This window comes from Mytilus californianus, unplaced genomic scaffold (assembly GCF_021869535.1).
Source record: "Mytilus californianus isolate M0D057914Y unplaced genomic scaffold, xbMytCali1.0.p SCAF_1, whole genome shotgun sequence".
In the NCBI taxonomy this organism is placed as follows: Eukaryota; Metazoa; Mollusca; class Bivalvia; order Mytilida; family Mytilidae; genus Mytilus; species Mytilus californianus.
In genome coordinates this window covers 80,902,716-80,917,563 of record NW_026262581.1, presented here as the reverse complement: position 1 = coordinate 80,917,563, position 14,848 = coordinate 80,902,716, and the positions used below count along the sequence as shown (strand labels likewise).

The 14,848-nt window shown below is 33.2% G+C and overlaps 1 protein-coding gene across 1 annotated transcript; it reads left to right on the top strand.

Moving 5' to 3' along the window:
* The first annotated feature begins 5,019 nt into the window (after positions 1 to 5,019).
* LOC127738074 (cubilin-like) lies at positions 5,020 to 14,848 on the top strand. The gene is made up of 8 exons (XM_052249163.1): positions 5,020 to 5,025; positions 6,909 to 7,053; positions 8,440 to 8,736; positions 10,102 to 10,301; positions 12,045 to 12,258; positions 13,347 to 13,760; positions 14,212 to 14,418; positions 14,802 to 14,848. Exons 1-8 carry the CDS (start codon positions 5,020 to 5,022, stop codon positions 14,846 to 14,848), a joined length of 1,530 nt encoding a protein of 509 aa, XP_052105123.1.

Sequence of the window (14,848 nt, the reverse complement as noted above, 5' to 3'; positions counted from 1 at the left end):
ACTTTTTCGTGAAATGAAACTTGGCCACAAATTTTCGTTTTATTTCGTTCTGTAGTCGTCTATCTTAATAAACTTATTATGTCGTAAATGTATATTAATGTCTCTACACAATGGTGAATAACACGTCTACCTTTGCTGCCAGGCCTTCAAAGTAGGCCAACCATAAGGGATGTCATCATCGCACAATGAAATGTTTGAATATTCAAATGAGAATTCGACGATTCCGATTGGTCAATGTCGTCTATGTATTCAGTTAACATGCGTCCATTGTTTTGTGTTATCACGTTACCTTAAAAGCGAAGATAAAGTACTGAACTTTCCGAATGGTTCTTTTGGGAAGGTACATGCGAGGATACAAAAGGATTTTTTTTTTCCAATTTTTCCAAAATACTACGACAGAAAAGGTTTTTTGTGGCATAGTTTGGAAAAACATGCATATTAAATTTTGTGCAGAATTGGAAAGAAAATGTTCAAATTCGAGATGACAAAATAAACAATCAAACCCAAATCATTTTATATTTCATGTAATTATCGACCCGAATAAATACAAATGACTCAAAAAGTTTTTCGTTGTTACAGTATGGTTCCCGATAAACAACAGATATGTGGGAACGTATGTTAGTAAACACCGATGGGACTTCCTTACATATGGAGCATACAGATGTGACGCTAATAGAAACCCCTGGAAACACAGAATATTTCGCTTTCAGTGTAAACGTCCAATTATAGGACAATATGTCAGCGTAAAAAACTTTGACTTTACTGACCCCGACCACAATCATGGCTACTTTCATTACTTGGAAATAGACGAAATACAGGTTGTTGGAAGATGTAAGTATCACAGTGTTCTTCAAATATGTCAAAAACAAACTAAATGCAAATAAAACATCACCGGCTTTGCAGGCGTCAATTAGTTGTTAGTGTAAAGCAAACGACGATAACCGTATCGACACACTCAGTCCTGCTCCTTTGAGAATTTACGTGATTCTTCCAGTTTTTGGTTTTTTCATTTTGATATGTATCTCCTACAAGGATTACTGAGATTCCAATATCAGTAAAAACTGTTGCTTTTTATTACCTACTAAATCAGCGGCATGCGATACAATTATCATTACCAGACAAAAATGTTATGGTCAGTAATTTAACTACGCCAGGAATATGTCAGATTGAAAACAGTTGCAACGATTGACCAGTGACAGATCAATGTACTTAGTACTTGTGTGCAGTCACGTAGATTTATTTAAATAAATGCGAGTCGTTGCGTTCGGGGTTTATCAGCGTTGTACCTTATATCTACTTTATTCAGTATAAATTGATTTCAAAAAAGACGTTAAATTTGAAAGAAATGTGTTCTGATATGGAGTTTCAAATTAAACAAAAGAGCCTGCTAAATGATTTTTTTCAACTTATGAATTCATTACAAATGAAGAGGCAACAAATGAATTTTTACTTTCAACGAAACCTTGGAATTAAGGATATATTCCAAAAATGTATTTGCATAATTTCGGATGTCAGTACTGTACAGTTATTTTCTTTTTTTCAAGCCTTCTTACTTATTGTTCATTTGCTGCTTCATAGAACATATAGCTGTTTGATGTACTGTTCTTATCATCAATTTGAATTTGCAATTGACTTGGGCATTTAAAAAAAAACTTATCACGGTTGTTGTTCCTTTGGACAAAGCTTCAAATAATATTGTCTTGGTATGTAAATCGTGCTACTACCAGTGTCTTGTAAAAAAATTAGGAATAAATGAGCACTCAGGTAATCCCACATACCATAAACATATCATTTGACAAGGAAGAGATTTTGGCGAATCATAAGTCCTTCATGGCTTCAATGAACATCACATTGAACAGCAAATCTCAGGACTTACCTTGTTTGTATTGAATACTAAGCTTCACAAAATTTCTTTCAGACAACGGTACATTGCCGGCTCATCAGCATGTTCTACAAAGGAACTGTCTATTAGATTGACAAAAATTCTGTCTGCAGTGAAAGAGGGCCCTCAGAGATACTGTGACACTTTTTACTCGCGTAATGGTATTAACCGTATGTGGATTCTTAAAACCTCTAAAGAACTTCTTGATAATTTTAAAACTCAATCTTTCTTTGAAATTAATTCTATCAAAACTTTTGAATTTTCAACCGTGTATACCACCATTCCCAATATGAAATTGAAACATCGTCTATAAAGAAATAATCCACAATGCTTTTCATCATAAAAATGGTAGCATACTCTGCTCTTTGGTCGGGTTGTTTTCTCCTTGACACATTAACATTTACATTATCAATTTTACTATAGATTTATTACTTTGGGATACCAAACGGCATATTTTGTTAATATTGAAAAAAGGTAAAACATGCTACACAGTGGAACAAATGATAAGTATACTGGCGTTTCTTATTGACAACATATTTGTTGATTTTAGAGGTAGACTTTTTCAACAAACGGCATTCCTTTGGGAACGAACTGTGCGCCTCTCCTTGTCGATCTCTTCTTATTTTCATATGAATCGGAGTTCTTTCAGACACTTGTCAAAAACAAGAAAATCAAAGAAGCCTGATCATTTAATTTCACATTCTGATATGTTGATGATGTTCTTTCCATAAACAATCAAATAATTTCTGATACGGTTCCATTTAGATATCCGCCAGAACTAGAAATTAAAGAAACAACAGACACGGTTTCCTTCGCCTCATTTTAATACTTATACCTCGAATTTGACATAAGCGGTCATCTCAGTACCAGAATCTATGACTAAGGGGACGATTTTAATTTTAAAATTATCAATTCCCCCGACCTCAGTAGCAATATACCAACTCCACCTGCATATGAGATATACATTTCCTAACTCATTCGGTATTCAAGAGCTTGCTGCTGCTACCCACACATTATAAGTCTTCACCAGTGTCAGAGCAGAAAGTTGATGAACCAGGGTTATGTCAAAGAACGTCTCGTCCTTTTTCTAAAAAAATTCATCGGAAGATACCAAGACATTGTTGATAAATATTCCGTATCAATTTCACAAATGATACAGGATGGTCCTGAAGTATAGATGTTAGGTACTGACGTTGTATTTCATCTTAATAACGTGTTATAGTGTTCTTTTATTTGTCTTTGTAAATTATTTACCTTTACTGTTTATTCCATTTTTGGTAATATCCTATTGGCGTGGACGGACTTATGCATCCCGCCAATGTGTTGTTGTGCTGTCGTAGTTTTTGTATTTTTGTCTTGCATTTTTGCTCATGTGCTTTGTTTTTATGCCATTATGTTTTAAAGTGATTAAGATTATACCACAAGCTGACAGCTGTACCCCTATTTTTGCCACCTATTATGTTTGTTTTGTTCACACATTGTTGTTAATATAATGGAATTTTATGCGACTGTCATACAAATGAGAGGTTTAGCTAGCTATAAAACCAGGTATAATCCACCATACATAAGGAAATGCCTGTCCCAAGTCAGGAATATGACAGTTGTTTTCAATTCGTTTGATGTGTTTGAGCTTTTGATTTTGCCATTTGATAAGGGACTTTCCGATCTGAATTTTCCTAGATGTTCGTTTTTGTTGTTGTTATTTTACTGTTACCAGTGTAAAAAAGTAAATTTACAATGTCGGTATTTTTTTTAACAACTACATCTTGAAAGAATATCATTAAATCGAGATGAAAAGGTACAAATAAATTTATAGAGTAGTTTGATCTTCTGTCAAGAACATTAAACAATTATTGTTTAATATCACTATTACAAAATCCATCGAAAGCAAAGTACGGAAAACTGAGGTTATGAGATAATGGAGATATTTGTAACAATTAAGATTGCTTTTTTGATAAACATTGATCGTAAAGAGAAATCGGTGTTGCTGAGTTTTAAAACAACTTCTTATTGATATCGGAATGATTTAGTTGACCATTATCTTTATCACCTGGGACACCAACACGCTCAATGATTTTCGTATTATAAGGTAATTTCATGTCGCAATGCAAACAATAACAATCCACAATAGCTGCTATTTTTCATTCATTTTTACTATGCGATCAACTTTCTTTTGATGACGTGTTCAATGTTTTCATTTGCTGAATACGATTTTAATCTTTTCTTGATTACCTTAGCAACAATGTGCGGACGGCAACTTGGACTAATTACTGGTGACGTCCATGATTATCAGATTGAATCTTCATCACATAAGGACAGTGATCATCAATTTACTTTTGGTCGACTATATCGTCCTGAAAATGGGTGGTGTGCAAGTTCCATTGATAATACCCCATGGTTTATGGTAAGAAACATACATTTTTATGTGTTTCTGGTAGTGGGGTGTGTGTGTGTGTGTGTGTGTGTGTGAACAAAAGCAGGGGTAATCGATTGAACAGACCAGTTCATGAAAAACAGTTAACGTTCAGAGAAAATCTTAAAATATCTTTATTGTTGAATAACTTAAATTTTTGTCGCATAAAGTCGAACAAAAATTTTTTTAACTTTAGGTGATATACAAATATTGTCTCAGCACATGATCTTAATAAATTGAATAACGTAGATTATTTGTTCATATATTTATTTTCCTGTTAAGTAAATTAAGGCAACAGTAGTATACCGGTGATGAAATGTCGTAAATCGATTTGGAATAGACAAATCAAGAAAACAAACAAAATCTTAGGGGGTCACTATAGAATAGCGAGAAGGGCGAGTCGACAAGAAAAGCATCTCCTGCTATACATACATCACCCGCCATGCCATATTTCACTCAGTCAAAATGTCGTTATCGGAAAAAGCACGCAATCGCTAAAATTACAGATCAGATGACTATACTTGTATCTAAATATCTAAGATCGCGATGTCTTCAAAGATATTGTTATGTTTTCTAGGTAGATTTGATAGTTCCCTTGAAAGTACAAGGCGTAGAGCTACAAGGAATTCAAGCCGGACAAAATGTTAAACTTATAAATTCTTTCAATATTTTACACGGAATTGATAGGAACAATCTTGCTACCTACGAGGACCCAAAGGGAACAATGAAGGTTAGTTGTCTCATTTAAAGATCACATGACCCTTTGGTGTTAGCCTTTATTCTTTTTACATATCCACATAAATTATATCTGTTTATATTGGGTGAAAAATGTGTCAAACCCTTTTATCGTTTATATATTTTGAAATTCGGTAAACATGGTAAATTTCTATAGTTTCAATAAAATATAGATAAACTCATCATAGATACGAGGATAAGAATTTTATACGCCAGACGCGCGTCTACAAAAGACTCCTCAGTGGCCCTCGAATCAATCAAAAAAAAATTCAAAAGGCCAGATAAAGTACGAAGTTGACGAGCATTGATGACCCAAAAATCCGAAAAGTTTTACAAAATACATCTATTTCTTGGGTAGAAAATCCTAAGTATTTCGAAAAATTCAAATTTTTGTAAACAGTTAATTTATAATTATGACCATATAAATGATCATTTATGACAAAACAGACTTGCTGACTTCTGATAAGAGATCATTTTAAATTTAAATATCTTTTCGGCATGATCAATTTTTATGAACCAGGATTTATTTCTGAAGCGTATTTCCTGGATGATTTCGGTGGATTCTAGTAATTTTTGATAACCAAATACATAATGTATAAAGGAGCATTAAAATCTATAAGAGGATAATCATACAGTGACACCAAATTATCGTCGATTGAATTTGTATGAGATATTTGCAATACAATAAAAAAAAAAACTTAAACACTATGATATAGGGTGGATTCTTCCAACGGTAATTGACAGTAACGAGAAGTGGCGTCGACCTAGTAGTATAAAGCATAATAGCTAGTGTCGATACCAGCGTGCGACATTCGTGTGTGGAATACGCTTCATTTGGTAGGCTCAAAATGACCAAACACATTGAAGCCCAATATGATATAGGTGCTAGTGAGACAGTCAACGACCACAATCGCTGCATAATAAAGTAAACTCAATTGAAAAATATGCAAACGCTGTTATATAAGGAATTGTCAGTAATACAAAAATTGCCATTGAAGATCAAAAGCTACAAACGGACTATATTTTGCTCACTTCGGCATGTTCATTATGTACAGAGACACTATACCATGGACAAAACAATATTAAATAAGGAGATATGGTATGATTGAGAATAAGACAACTATCCATCAGATTCCAAATAACATTTTAGTAATTATAGGTCAATGTACGGTCTTCAACAAAGAGTAAACCCATACCGTATAGTTGGGTATAAAAGGCTACAATATGATTGATTGATTGATTGATTGATTAGTGTTTAACGCCACTTTCAACACTGTTGTGCTATTGCATGGCGGTCAGTTGTTATTGCCCGAGTCCCCGAAGAAAACCTTCGGTAGGGAACTGATAATCATAACCAATTAAGATTAGAGTCGAGTGCATCCGTACGAGCGGGGTTCGAACTCACAACCTCAGTGTTAACTGGCGAGTGATTACAGTAGTTGAACTACTTCGACCACTCGGCCACCTAAGCCCCGGCTACAACATGACAAAATGTGAAACATTTCAAACGAAAAAAAAAAAAACGGCCTGATTTATGAAGAAACATTAAACGAAAAACAGATATAACAGACAGTAACCAATAACAACCACCGAATCGCAGACTTGGGATAGCCATATTAAGAATGGGGTAGTCTTAAACGTGTTTGTGAGCGCTCAACCATTCCCTAATCTGGAACAACAGTACAAAATAAAAAAAACTGTAAAAATCCGTTCAAAACGGCTTGACTCATAACATATAGATCGACACACGACAAAAATAAAATCAACTAAAAAAAAACGAAAAAGATACAAAGTACCAATCTTAGAGTACTCGCAGTTTTTTTACACTCAACCAAATTTAGTTTAATTTTAAGTTTAATTTGTTTTATATTGCAACAGGTGTTCAAAACTGATCCCTCAATAGGACTATCAATTCAGCAATTTGTATTCAACACAGAAATTTACAGCCGGTACATAAAAGTTGTCCCACTTGAATACACAGATGCATGTTTAAAGCTAGAAATAATTGGCTGTCCAAAACAAGGTAAGAGCACAAAGTTATTTGTAAAACAATGCAAATTTAATATTAAATATACTAATTCAAACATAAATGCCCTATAACTTTTGTTTCAAATCATATTAACATTGCATATAGACAGCATATAAATACACATGGTAAAAACCTTACGTATGACATCGTCAGGTATTGTAAACGAAAAAAGAGATCAAACTTTTATGACATTTGTTTTAATACAAGTCAGGAAGTACATGTAAAGGGAAACGAAAAGTAGATTTTAATGAATCAAAATAAAGGAAGAGCTAAAGATACTTTAGCTGTCAGTTCACCAGCCTGATAAGTTTTCCGCACATTTTCTTTTATTGTTCAACCTACTGAATTAGCGATTTGGTATATGTGTATAATAGTACACAACCGAACGAAGACAAAAACCGAAGGATACTTGAGGCTTGTACTTCCTCCGAAAGCTGTCAGTTCGTCAGCCTGATAACTTATCTGCAAATTTTTATTTATTGTTCAACCTACTGAATTAGCTATGTTGTATGTAGTCAAATTATTACAAGTGCAGATCGAGTTTAACATTTGTTCCGGTTGAAATTTTTGACTTTTAAAAATATAACATTTCATGAAAATATTATTTTTCGGAACTGTTTTATGACACACCTGCATCAATTGATAAAATGTTTTAAGAACATTATCATATCATCGGAAATTACAGATCAATTTTGAGTTTGTTTCTTTCTGTTTGAGCAGGAGTTGTGGTTCTTGAATATAAAAAAATGTCAAAATAACGTAAAACTATCTGTTGTTCAAACATTTATCTGGAATGCCTGAATCAGTTGGTATTAATGTGATATATAGTCGAATCATAAGAAGTCACCGATAAAATCGGTGTTAAGTTTTCGATTTCTTACGGAAATGGTTACCTTTGGACATAGATAATTTACCAATTAGATAAATAATATCATAAAAATTACTCAACAATGGAATGGGCTTGGGTTTATCAACAATTAAAGATAAATGGTCGGACAGCATTAATGATCATATTGAAATTTTCAACTAAATCAGTAGAAAGGAGACAGGAGACGATAAGGCGGCATTCAAGAACAATTCTTACTAAACACCCACAAGATGTCCTTCTCATTATAATTCTTGTACCATTTATGTGTAAACTTATCCAGTCTTTTTGCTGGTAGAGAACACTGCATATCCAATACGTTAGAATGTAATTGTTACTTGCCGCTGATCAACTTATACTCATTAAATTTTACTTTTTTCATATCATTGAATTAATTATTTCATTTTCAACTTTTAGGACTGTTAAGGGTTTTTCTATTGCAGAATAGAAACTTCGTCACTTGTTTTTGCATAATTCTACTTTAAGATTATGAATCATTTTATATCATTTTTCAGCAAGACGTGATTTGTGGTGCAAAAATTACAATTACGATTTCGGATTTGAGGTTCTACCATACCATGCGTTTTGGATGAACGTAGATCATGATGTTATCCGCATGATAAAAAAAGATGTCGATATTCAGCAATGTATTGGACACTGTCAAAATATTACATGCCTTTCCTTTTCATTTGATTATCACGAAAAAAAATGCGTTTTGCATATGGGTCATAAATACACACGGCAGTTTCGAAAGTGGTGGGTAGATAAAGTCGATATCGGTAACATCTATTACCAAAGATTGTGTTTTAAAGGTTAGATTTTTTCTTTTACTTCTTTTACATTCAAATTCTAATTTAGAAAGAATAATTTTCAACAAAATTGGGAAACGATACCAGAAGGAATAAATCTGGCATACGTATGGTCCAAAGACACGAATTACCTCCAATAATTAAACAAAGATAAAAACCTGCATACTAGCTTGACTGTTCGAAGCATATACATTTCAACAAGTCTAACTGTTTTTATTTGAGATCCACTAACGCGTCTGGTGAAGACCAAACGCAAATGAACAAAAGTAAGATGAAAATGTTCTTCAATTGTACATCAAAACACTACAAAGAAAACTACAGATTGAGCCACATTAAAAGGATAATTTTTCAAATATGAAAGTTATTGTGCAATTAAGTTCGTTTTTAGACAGCTGATGACTAATTAAGCCTTCAAAATGGGTGTATATGAACATCAAGATTATTTTTACATGTTTTATGGGCTATTATTTTTTTTTGGCGGTCCGTATTTTAATATCCAGACCGGCCATAGGTGCAGAAATTATTGTTATGTTTACAAACGCTTTTTTTCACATGAACGTTTTAACGCAATTTTACAAAAAAATGAGATGAAAGACCAATGAGTTTATTTGATCTCTTAGTAGATATATCGATATATCTTAACAGTTTAGAAAAAGGTATCAATCTAAGGAATGGAATTCAACTTTTAAAAACTTTGGGGAAATATGTGACATTTTCACACCCCGTTTAGCAAAACGTTATAGCAAATTAGTGCAGATTGTTGCCATGGATACACCAAAAAGAAATTACATTTAACCATTTTAACTACTGGAAATCAAATCTATGGAAGATACTGGTTACATACATATGCAAAAATATATGACACAAATAGTTAGCTTAATTTGTAAGAAAGCAATGAAAAGGGGATGGTGAAATTTAAGTGGGTATTTTTTTCTAACTGTACAATGCTACTGTATTCATGCTGTTTGGACAGGGTCAATAATTTCTGTTCTATTATTGGAAACCACCGAGCTGCTCACGTCAAAATACATTCAACAGTCATGTCTAATTGGCAATCATTTCTCATCTCCTTGACTTATATAGCAGGTGATAAATGTTTTTACTATATGATTAGCTAAAGGTGTAGTAGGTGTCAGTTAGATATTTTTTAAATTTCGTTCTAAGATAAACATTAATTTCGATGTAGTGTCAAGTTAATGAGCAAACTTTTGTCATTGATTTTTGTTTAATTGTTTATTACGCAGGTATATAGACGTTTACTAAAAAGATTCGTAATAGTTTTACTCATATTCATTAAATTTGACTTTTGAAAACATTTAAATTTACTTATATATACTAAATATACATCGTTTTCATCTTATCTTTCAGAATTCTTAGAAGTTAACGAATGTGGCTCAAAAATGTTTCTGAAAAACGAAAACAAAACAACAATTTTATCCCCGAGTTTTCCATTGAATTATGGTCAGGGATTAAATTGTGTTTGGTCTATTCAGTCTGAAATGTATGTGGAGATTGAAATTGTCTATATCAAGCTACAAGAGAAAATGTTAGTGAATGATGTTCAAAAGGTCAGTATGACACACACATAAAATGCTTTACTAAAAATCAATAGCATGGTGTGCTAAAAAATAACTCTTCTTCTCATAATATATATTGGCCTATATTTTAAATGGACATAAAGTGATGCTTTCCACTTACACAAAGAGAGAGAAGTGATACTAAGGGGGGTCTCAAATCATTTGCAATAGTACAACGACACCCTGGCTTATTATAAAAATAACGAAAAGACAAATAACAAAACGTTACACAGAAAGCAAAAGATAGAGAAAACGACACCACCACGATAATTGATTTGGACACACTTCCTGTTCCACATGTGTCGTGTTGTTCATGGAAGTAAAAAATCCAGGCATATGATGCATTTTGTGATGTAAAAAACGAGGAAAAGAGGATAGATTTGTTATCGCGACAATTGGAACATATGCATGTTGCACAGATATTTGACAACGTTGTATCAAACATAAAACATTCAATGGGATAACTTCACCTTTATCATTTGAAACCTTTTTGTGATTGCTTCCTTGTTTGCTTTTATCAAGGAAATCATGGAAGAAAACGTAAGGTCTAGAGTATCGCATCAACTGAAAGTTGAACGGATATGAGACATGTCTAAAAACGAGTGGCGAAGATACCAAAAAGACATTCAAACACATTAGTCGATCATAAACTGACAACGCCATAGCGACAAAATACAAAACACAACAATTAAAACTAAAGGCTGAGCAAAACGAACCCAACCAAAAAACCGGGGGTGAACTCAGGTGCTCCGGAACTGTAATGTAATATAATTTATTTCAATATCAATAGGAAAATGTAGCGTGATTGCCAATGAGACAAAGAAGTTCATTTGAAAATATGCAGTCACCAAATTTTGAATTATTGACACTATCTTTTTAGCGGATAATGAAGTAAAATGATAATGTAAGCTTCTAATCATATAATAGGGACAAAAAGCACAAAAGATACATCACTAGTATGTGAAATTTAGTCTGAAACGGTCATTCTGATCTGAACTGGTTCTAAAAAGTCCGAATAATAAATGATTTGGAAATGTTCAACTTTTCAGTCAATTTTTAGAGTTATCCACTGCGGTAAATTCAGGACTGTTGAGTAGCATTTCAGACAAATCTGTATGATGTTGATGTGTCCGGGCAAATATAAGCCACTGAACAGTCTGAACATAGACTAGCCAGAAATTAATTGACTGCTAGCGAAATATCTGAACAGTACTGATCGTACCGCAGTAGATTAGTCTGAAAATTAACCGAAAAACTGAAAACGACGTAATCATCTATTGTTCAGTCTTTCAAGAATTATTCAGATCAAAATGACCATTTCAGATCAAAATTGATTTAACAGGCTTATAAATTTGCACGCAAGACGCGCGTTTCATCTACAAAAGCCTCGTCAGTGATTCGAACAGACAACCACACTGCATTAACCCAGCTAGAAGGAGTATCCACAACTTCTCCCCACGTTTTTTCCATTGTATGGCATAATCCGTTACTGTTACAGTCAATCGATTTTGGTTAACGGTATTTTGGCCAGTTGCGTTACCTTATACATTTCTTATAAGGTCAACAGTTAAAACGTGGGTTATATTTGAATAAGGAACTTGCACAGGTGCAATGAGTTTGTTCATACTTGAAGTTGTCAATATTGAGATTCTGCAACACTTGTTTGTATTGGAACATTTTGGTCGCACATAACACAGGTTTATAAATCTGAAACCTTATTTGTTTGTACCTTAGATGGGTGTGTACGACATTAATCCAGGAGATTGTGAAGACACCTTGAGTATCAGAGACAAGAGTGGCTATACAAAGAATATTCTTCCATCGGATCAGAAATTGGGTGGAGTCAAACTAATATCGGTATCAAATGAAATGACGATACAGCTCTCCACTTGTTTTCATTTTGAAAGAAATAATGCAAAAGCTTTTGAATTGAAAGTATCTATGATTGGTATGTGCCATTTTGTATCATATGTTAAAAAGGTAGGATAAAATACCTATTTGACAATCAAAAACCATAACCCGAAGACAAAATACAATAACATGACGAAAATGAGAAAAAGAACAACAGTTCACAAAACATTACACAGAAAACTAAAGAATGAGCAATATCAATCTACCAAAAACCGGGGGTGCTCCAAATGTTCCTCTTTTACGGTTCCACTGATGACATCTGCTGGTTTACTACTGTTAAAATACATTGATAAGTCCTATCGAGGTTAAAATTTATCATTATTTTTTTGTTCAATGATCAAAATATGATAAATGTTTAAACAAACAAAAACGAACTCCATGGCGAATAAAAAAGGGGCAGTCAATTTACCCTGACTAAAAGTAAACGCTTGACTATATCAACCAAAATGATGACTGAAAAACAACTGTCATATCCCTGACTTGGTACAGTCATTTCTTTCGAAATAAATGGTGGGTCAGACACAAGTTTTACCAGCTCATGAAGTTGTATTTTGTACATGTTGTACAATCAAACACAATATTGGATCGGTTAAAGTCTCTTAAATTGGAAGATTGTCATATCCTGGTTCTGTCGAGTGACATTGTTTTAATTTGAACAATGCCATATCTTGTGTCTTATTACATTTACTTTGCTTAAAAGAGAAAATAAGATTTATTTTTTTTTATGTTGATTTCCAAAATGATTACACATGGAATGTTGCATTTGTCTTTGCGTAAGAAGTTGATTATCATTAAAAAAAAATGTATACACACTTTAGACTTACACGTTGGCTTATATGGTCAGTTCTAAGTACGGATTGTTGTATATATTGGATTTCGGAACTCACGTTAATAGATGCTACGGCCTCAAGATTGTTATTTTTCCGATCTCTACAAATGCCGTCATTTGTCGAACTGTGCGTCCGCTACATGTCAGCGTTTTTTACTATGAGCACGGATATATGTAAAAACAAAATGTCTTCTAAAAGGAGAGAAGACCGTCAGAAATGTTGCAACGACGCAGAATTGTTTATGACGCAAAACATCAATATACATCTAGTAAAGGTTGTGTTTTTCTTTCTTCAGATTTACCTGCATGCGGCGGAATAGATAGTTGTTTCCAGACATGTGAACAGCAATCGGCTTACATATTTACCCCAGGGTTCCCAATAGCTTACCAACCTGGAGACTCGTGTTTTTGGAAAATAGAGGGCGCATACGGTCAATATGTAACATTTTACATTATAAATCTAGATGTTACTGATGATTCCTCATGCGAAAAATCCTTTATTTCTGTTAATGATATTGACCTTCAAGGACGTAGTAAAAGCTTAGGGAAGTTTTGTAAGGGCATTCGGCCTTACAATGTATTGATATCAAGCTGGGAGAAACTCTATATTGAATTTAAAGCTGCAACTGATCTACAAGGAAATGGTGGATTTCTCGGAAAATATGCATTTAAGTCCTTTATACAGGAAACATTTGATTTAGGAAATAGCAGTAAGCATATTTTTGTAAACAATATATTATATAATTCATTTCATTTATAAAATCTATATTAGTTCTTGTATTATTGATCTAGTCAGTGCTTGGTTGTGCTATAGTGTAATACACAACTATTGAAGACCATGTTTTTTTCTGAAATAACTTAATCATGTTAATAGTGATGACAATTCAAGTATAAGAACTACTAACAACAAAAAATCACTTTTAACACACTTTTCAAATCAATCATAAAAAATATTCAAAAGGAGTACATATTCAAAAATGAAGCTAGAAACCAATTGAACATTATAACACAACGGAGGAGGTATCTGGCGTCCTTGGTCAAATGTAGTCTAAATGTCCTTAATGTAAAGTATTACTAAACGAAGTCATTTGGCGTAAAAAAAAAAAACCTGTTGCCCATAACCTACTTGTTTGTTCTATCGTCAAATTTTATATGTTAAAGGTTGTGAAAAAAATTGGTATGGATTTAAAAACAGTTGCTACGGGATGCAGAGAAAGACGTCTGGGGTAACATGGATTGAAGCTGAGAGTGAATGCGAGTTTCAAGGAGGACATCTTGTCAGCATAGCCGATCAATCAGAAATGGAATTTATTCATTACCTTGTCACCGTCCTTAGCAACGACCCAAATGAAAATCGTGCATATATTGGTACCTGGCACTTCACTATAATTAAAAGCGTCAACATACTTTCCTTAACATAAAAAACATTTTGACGCTTAAAAATTCATAATTTAAAAATTTGGCGCTTTTGTGTTTCATAAGTGAAAATTGTGATTTGAAAAATATAGTATTCTCATATAGATCATAAAATGTGATGGATGTTTGAAAACATTACAGAAAAGATAAGGTTTAACCAGAAGGTACGACCTTCTCTTGGAAGCTGTTAATAATTTACACATACAAAGTTTTTTCTAATATAACTAAATTGTTTGAAAAAACAATGGTTCAACTTTATAAGCGTTTTCATTTGTGTGAGAAAATTGCACAAGCAAATATATTACCTCCTACAGCAACTAAATTTTCTAATTCAGTTTTGCAATACTCCCATGTGAATCTATACTCATATAATACCTTTTGA